Source organism: Centroberyx affinis, unplaced genomic scaffold (assembly GCF_046629955.1).
Source record: "Centroberyx affinis isolate AG114_WGS23_722 - 3 ecotype Tasmania unplaced genomic scaffold, CSIRO-AGI_Caff_v1 ptg005424l_1, whole genome shotgun sequence".
Classification (NCBI taxonomy): domain Eukaryota; kingdom Metazoa; phylum Chordata; class Actinopteri; order Beryciformes; family Berycidae; genus Centroberyx; species Centroberyx affinis.
Window position 1 is genome coordinate 22,323 of NW_027282713.1, and position 6,881 is coordinate 29,203.

General features: G+C 44.2%; 2 protein-coding genes across 2 annotated transcripts; one reads left to right on the top strand and one right to left on the bottom strand.

Moving 5' to 3' along the window:
* Positions 1-721: 721 nt before the first annotated feature.
* On the bottom strand, positions 722-4,403 carry pglyrp2 (peptidoglycan recognition protein 2). Its single transcript, XM_071546739.1, has 5 exons — positions 4,331-4,403; positions 2,869-3,729; positions 2,354-2,564; positions 1,823-2,120; positions 722-751 (listed from the first exon to the last, which is right to left on the bottom strand). The coding sequence occupies exons 1-5, from the start codon at positions 4,401-4,403 to the stop codon at positions 722-724; spliced, it is 1,473 nt and encodes a 490-aa protein (XP_071402840.1).
* A 1,000-nt stretch (positions 4,404-5,403) lies between these two features.
* trappc5 (trafficking protein particle complex subunit 5) lies at positions 5,404-6,660 on the top strand. The gene is made up of 3 exons (XM_071546740.1): positions 5,404-5,423; positions 5,710-5,982; positions 6,338-6,660. The coding sequence occupies exons 2-3, from the start codon at positions 5,713-5,715 to the stop codon at positions 6,632-6,634; spliced, it is 567 nt and encodes a 188-aa protein (XP_071402841.1). The 5' UTR covers positions 5,404-5,423; positions 5,710-5,712; the 3' UTR covers positions 6,635-6,660.
* The last annotated feature ends 221 nt before the right edge of the window (positions 6,661-6,881 follow it).

Genomic DNA, 6,881 nt, shown 5'->3' on the forward strand with positions numbered 1-6,881 from the left:
AGACAAGATCTGATCTATGAAATTAAATCAGTCTCAAAACATCCGAGATCACTGATTTTGAAGCAGATAGTCCCGGTCCTCAGTTCTGATTGGCCGAAGACACATTTGACTGCATATCAACTCATTTAAATGAGTGCAAACCAAAAATCACCACTCACACCACGACTTAAGTGTCACTCAGCAATCACGCTGTCAAGCTACTGTTCAGTGTTGTACATTGATAGGTCGAAATATAACATTTAATTATTACCGGTTAAAAAAAAAAAATAACCCACTTGAGGCCGTGATTTACAGTGATTTTAGACCAGTTACTCCTCTTAGCTGATCTGTAATTTCTGTACAGCACTTTGTCAAGTGCCTTACTGCATTTAGAAACAACACAAATGTTCAATAAATCTTTTGTTAATGGACAATAAATAATGATTAAATGTTAATTCTTCTGATTAACAATATTCTGCTCGAACAATAGCTGACACATAGCTGGAATGCTTGTCAAATCTAATAGGGATAATTGGTTTGTTTTTTCATTTCACTTTTATACTGCAAACAGTTGCAAAATACTGTAATACAGTTGTGTTCTCTCTGTGTTTGAACGCTTTTAACAACTCTCCCACTAGAGGTGCTATAACTGGCAATGAATCCTTGTCATTGGAAGACTCAAGGCAATTCAACAAGACAAATATTAGAAACAATCATGTTTATTCCAGTTTGCTTGTCTCTTTCATTCTTCTGTTTTTGGAGAGGCTGTTTCCTGTAAAATCATAAGAGGAGAAATAAGATGATTGTGAAATAATAAAGGAGAATCCCATGAAGATCTCCACTATAGGCTATAGGTAAGATTATCTCTGTGGGACAGAGATAATCTGATTTGCAATGTGGAACATAGTTGATCTTACTCCCTTTGGGGAGCCCATCACTCTCTGACCATTAACATTTATATTCACACATCTCTGGTCATAAAAGTTGGCCATTCAATATGCCCAGACATGTAGTGGTAAATAAAAAGATGGGTAAACTATGATCTGAGGTCAGTGATCATCATAAGGCAAACAACCACCAACATAAATACAAATCAATTATATTTTCAGAAATGCATTAATTCATGTTTTTTTTCCTAAAAAGATAATCATATAATTAACATCAGTTTGATACTACTTACTATAATGTATACTCAGAATTTAATATTGTAAACACTGATGCTGGCCTAAATAGGTGGGTAAATTGTGTTCCAGGTATACAACAGTAGGTAAACTAAAGTGGTTTACCCTACACAACATCCTGATGATCTGATTTGTACCTATGCTGGAACTATGGTCATCTTAGTCCTAAGGTCCTTTCAGGAAACCCACACCTGAATGAACTCTACTGTATGTTGCCTGACATGCCCTCACTGGCAAAGCACTAAGCCAATGTTTTCAAAGCTTAAACAAATTATTCTTGAGCTTTCTCAGCTCTGGGACAAGATTTAGTCAATTCAGTCTCAGTACGGCTCATTGAACATACTGGTACTCTGCCACGTGGGGACCAGGTCCCTCAACCCATGTTACTTTCCTATGGTTCAAGAAACACTGTGTTAAATTAATCCTTTGTTATTGAGGAAGATGTAGATTTGAATTGGGTTAGCTGCATTAAGATACTGTATGAATCGCAGCTCAACCAGGGAGCCCACAATCCAGAGAATTATAGTAATCACTGAACCCTATCATACACTGAAACCCTAAAAACAATCAAGAGAACCAACAGCCGCCAGTGACATTTATCATCCCCCAAAGGGCCATTAATGATCAACGAGAAGCCAAACAAGCAGGGAGTCCTATCGTACCCTGAAGTGCTCCCAGCTGCTGATTTCTGAATAGAAGGCGTCCCCGGGGCAGGAGGTGTAGTTCACCACCTGTCTGTGCCCGTGGAGGATGAAGTTGGCAGCCAGTCTTCCTCCGTCTACTGCGCACTGGACCAAACGATGGCGCAGGAGGTCCATGGAATGGCGGGGCGGCACGGTGGAAGAGTAATTACCAATGATCGACACACCGTACCCCATGGAGTTGAGCCCCCTTGTGTGTGTGCCGACGTAGTTCCACCCTCTGCCCTCGTAGACATAGCCGTCAGAGCCCACCACAAAGCTGAGGACACAGAAAGTTAGAGAAAGAAAGTTTGGAGAGTACTGATACCCAATCCATTTTAAAGTGGAATCCAATGCATTTTCAAAAATATGTGCTAATATGATAAATGATGCATGTAAACAGTGGCTTTCTGGCAAATACCTACACTGAAATTAACCGTATATGAATGACCTCCTATTCAAGCCAAGGTACCTACCTGCATTGCATTTGTTACACCCAACAAGATTGGTTACCTGTATCCAATGTCGCTCCAACCGCGGTCTTCCTGGTGGAAGCGCTGCATGGCCCTCATGTCTCTAGAGCACCTTTGGAAGGACAAACAGGGCGAGGATGGCTCATAGGTGTGGTGGATGTAGAGAAAGTGGAGGGGCAGGGACAGTGGCATAGGTGTACCCTGATAGGGCTCTGCCCCCCACTGGCACCGAGGGATGATTGGAGGGCAGTCTGTGGAGAGGAGAGAGGATAATCATTTGTTATAATTCGGGGATGGAGTTCTGTGCACATATCCGCAGCAGATTAGAGCACCAGACAACTCAGTATTTCTCAAACCTTGTCCAATCTTCAGCATTTCCAACTCTAGACTAGAGGTTCTAGCCAGAATTGCCACACCACACTTAATGACAGTGTCTCCATGAATGAGGCACTAAATAACCAACAAGAGTAATTACTCTACAGGACTCTTTGGCCCTCCAAAAGCCGAGCCTTGGGGCCCTAAGTGAAACTTTTCTGAGATCTTTTCTCAGCTCACCCCAGTACTTGTGGACAAATGCCTGCAATCCATCCTTCACCGCCTTGTCCACCCCAGTGTCCAGGGCAATCCACTCTGTCTTCTCCAGCTTCCAGACCAATGCTAGTGTCTCCATCACCTGCCTGTAAGGATCAAGGGGCTCCAGAATGGATCTAGAGATCTCCCTTCGCCTCGGGCTAACATGGCTAGATACAGCGTCGAGCCCCTGCCCCTCATGAAGAACATAACTGTAGTATCTTTTCAGAGTCTGGCTGAGGGCCTGTGGTTGTTCAGATGCGGATAGATTGCTGAGGTCAGCGCCCAGTATAGCTCCATCCATGCCCCCGTTGATGAGGGCATCAGTGGCCAAAGTAGGCGGCCAAGACAGCTTGAACATCTTAGGCTGGAGCACACTGTCCCAGCAGCCGTCTGGCCCCAGGCGGTGAGACGGTGGGAAGTCCTGAAGGCTGACGAAGGACAGGCCCAGAGTTCTGGCTAAGGTGAGAGGGAATAGCCCAACAGCTGGTGCAGCCTCCATGTTGGCTTTCAGTCCCACCTCGAGGCCTAGCAGCAGAGGCGCCAGGGCTACCGTGGTGCCATCTGGGGCGAGAACCACCCCTCGTTCCTCCCCGTGGTCTGTCACAATGTGGTGGATGGCCTTGTCAAAAAAGCTGAAGGACGAGGCATTCAAGATGGCTGTCTCTAGGACGTGAGTGTCACTGAGGTTATTCGAAGCACCCAGGAAATGGACGGTCAGTGGATCATCGTGTCCGGCAGTCGTCCGGAGGGCCCTGACCAGAGCCAGAGGGGACAGGCCAGGGTTGGAGTCCTCAACCTGCTCCACAGCACTGATGAAGCTCACCATGTTCCGCAGGTGGACACCTGACAACAAAGCAAGTGGAGAAAGAAGAAGAGAGAGAGGAGCATTGCAGTGCTTTATTAACGAATTAATGAATGAATGAATGAACGAACAAACAAATTCTTTAGTTACTTAAGATGGCACTCATGCTGTGGCCCATCCTACATGGCTTTATAAAACACAATTTAACACAGATGTCAACATGGGTCATATTCAGTAGCCAGTAGAGAGAAAGTGGACGATGGGTTGCCATTGGTAGAAAACAACCAAACGTAATATTATCAGTATGCCAAAAAGAAGCGATGTAATAAATAGCTTTAGATAAACAGGTTGTGAATGTTATCTACACATGTAGATAGAGCTGTGTGCATGTTTAATCATATTGTATGTAACTTTGATATTTTCTTCATTTTTTCTTTTTCTTCTCTTTTTAAGAAAAGCCTAAGTAGGGACAGGAGTTGGAAAGTGGCAGCTACTTGTTTGTAACCATCAACTTGTTTGTACAGTTGAAGTGGCACTATGTTAATTTGTATTGTCCTTATCAAATAAACTAATAAATAATATAAATAAATGGTAATGTTCTGAAACACAAACGTCTACATATCTTGAATGAATTGAAGTTACCTGTAGGTCTGCTGTAGACGGTGCAGTAGGATACAGCCAGGAGAAAGAAGAACGAAGCTCCAAACCAAGTCATGTTGAGTCTCCTAATTGTTGCTTTTAAAGTAAGCACCTCTCTGTAAAAATGAAGCTAGGCAACCAAAATGAGGCTTTCTCCCAACTGAATGATCATAAACCAATGCGACCTTACTTGACTTAAGTAAGGCATGAAGGAACTTCTACAATAATCCCATGCAGCCTTTCCAAAAAGTTGTATTGAATAGCGCAGGTTGTGCTCTTCACAACAACTTCAGAGACTCGCTGTGTAAATGTATTTGTGTAGGTGTATGTGCGTGGTTGCAGTATTGTGTCCCAATAGGGGAGGGTACTCTTTGTACACTGATGGCTCCAAATATTGATTAGCCCTGGGTTAAAGTGTGTCATGTAGTCTAGGCCTGTTAGTTTACTTTATGTATTGGTTACCAATAAATACTTTCTAGGAGTATATTAATATTGGTTTGTATCACTCTTTCTCCATAAGACTATTTATACCAGCTTTGACACCTATTTCATATATCATTCAATAAACATTTAAGTGAAAGATATAGCAGGCTTATGGTTAATGTTTACCAGCTCATGTGACATGCGTGGGCCTGTATATGTGCTTACTAATGACACATGGTGATAATGACAAATAAGGAAACAAGATCAGATACAACATTTCCTTTCTCAACAGTAGTTAGACACTCTACCTGGCCTGTTTTCACAGTCAGCGATGTAAACACTTCATAATTGTACATGGTCATAGTAATTTTGACAAGGACCACATACGCCTCTGTAAGTGTAAGTTTCAGAAGTAAGCCAGAGAATGCAAAATCTTGAAATAGCATGTTAATTTGGAAACAATACTTCGGATAATACTTGGATATAGCAGTTAAAGCTAAGGTGGGTAATTATTAAGGTGGGTAAACTTCATCCTCCACTACATCTCTGTCTATGTAGAAATAAAACAACCTTTGGTCACCTAAATATTGGGAGAGGTATTTATGGAACATGCCATGTGACTAGGTGACGTTTACACCCGGAACAGGAAGTAATCAAAGCGACAACAACAGTGGTAAGTGAAAAAATGAAGTCTGTTTCTTTTCAGCTTGCATTTCAGCTTGTGCTTCTGCTAGCTGAAATGCAAAATTTCCCTAGCATTTGTACACAAAGTCATACTCGCTGTTACAACCCGGCTCAAGGAACTCAGTTGTCATTTTCTTGTTGCGCACGAGCACCGCAGCTGAACCTAAGCAGTTTCTGTTGGCTAGCCAGTTAGTTTGAACTACACTAGCTTAGCATGCGTTTTTGTTGACACATTTCTTCCCTCCTCTTCTTTATCTAACGCTACAACTAAGTAGACAATGGAGACTCGCTTCAACAGAGGCAAGTCTGCTATTCTGGAGCGGCCTCTCACCCGGCCCAAAACCGAGGTGAGCGTGAGCGCCTTCGCCCTGCTGTTCTCGGAGATGGTGCAGTACTGCCAGAGCCGGGTGTACTCGGTGTCCGAGCTGCAGGCCCGCCTGGCGGACATGGGCCAGGGAGTGGGGGCCAGCCTGCTGGACGTGCTGGTGCTGAGGGAGAAGAATGGCAAGAGAGAGACCAAAGTACTGAACATACTGCTGTTCATCAAGGTAAGGCTTCAGAGGGAGACCGCGCGTGTGTGTGCGCGCGTGCATAGGTGATGGGGAAAGTTATTTGCAAACGTGACATGATAAGAACAACTATTTTCAAAGCTATTCAATTGTGAGGGCGGGACCCATTTCATATCATTATGAAATGAATACTTGGGGGGGGTTTTGGCTGCTGGTCAGACTAGGTAAGCAATTTGAATACATCACTTTGGGCTCTGGGAACTTGAGATGGACATTTGTCATTGTTTTTTACATTTTATGGACTAAATGATTAATCGATTGAAAAAATAATCAATGAATATAATCGTGCATTACAGATTAAGTGTCAGCCTCTGCTTTGCTTTGTGTCACGCAGGTGTCTGTGTGGAGAGCCTTGTTCGGCAAGGAGGCAGACAAGCTGGAGCAGGCCAACGACGACGACAAGACCTACTACATCATCGAGAAGGAGCCGCTGGTCAACTCCTACATCTCCGTGCCCAAGGAGAACAGCACCTTGAACTGCGCCGCCTTCACCGGGGGGATCGTGGAGGCCGTCCTCACCCACAGCGGCTTCCCCGCCAAGGTCACCGTCCACTGGCACAAGGGAACCACGCTCATGATCAAGTTCGACGAGGCCGTGATCGCCAGAGACAAGGCGCTGGAAGGCAGATAGAGAACAGAGAGGGACGAGGATGAGAGAGTGGGTGGGTGTGTGTGTGGGGGGCGGGGGTGTTACTTGACTGCCAAAATGTCTGTAAGACTACCGCAGAAGGATATTGGACTTTGAACTTTCACATCCAGGTTTATTGTAAGAACAGTGGAGTCCATGAAAGGCAGCAGCCTGCTTTTGTTTGACAATGGTGGACTGTAAATTCAAGGGACTGTGGGCATTTTGTAAAGGAGGAGTCACAGTGACATAC

Coding starts and splice junctions, on each gene's coding strand:
- pglyrp2 (XM_071546739.1), bottom strand. CDS start 4,403: ATGACTTGGTTTGGAGCTTCGTTCTTCTTTCTCCTGGCTGTATCCTAC. Junction 2,121..2,353: donor TGGAGCGACATTGGATACAG/GTAACCAATCTT, acceptor CTGTGTCCTCAG/CTTTGTGGTGGGCTCTGACG. Junction 752..1,822: donor GCAGCTGGGAGCACTTCAGG/GTACGATAGGAC, acceptor ATGATTTTACAG/GAAACAGCCTCTCCAAAAAC.
- trappc5 (XM_071546740.1), top strand. CDS start 5,713: ATGGAGACTCGCTTCAACAGAGGCAAGTCTGCTATTCTGGAGCGGCCT. Junction 5,983..6,337: donor ACATACTGCTGTTCATCAAG/GTAAGGCTTCAG, acceptor TGTGTCACGCAG/GTGTCTGTGTGGAGAGCCTT.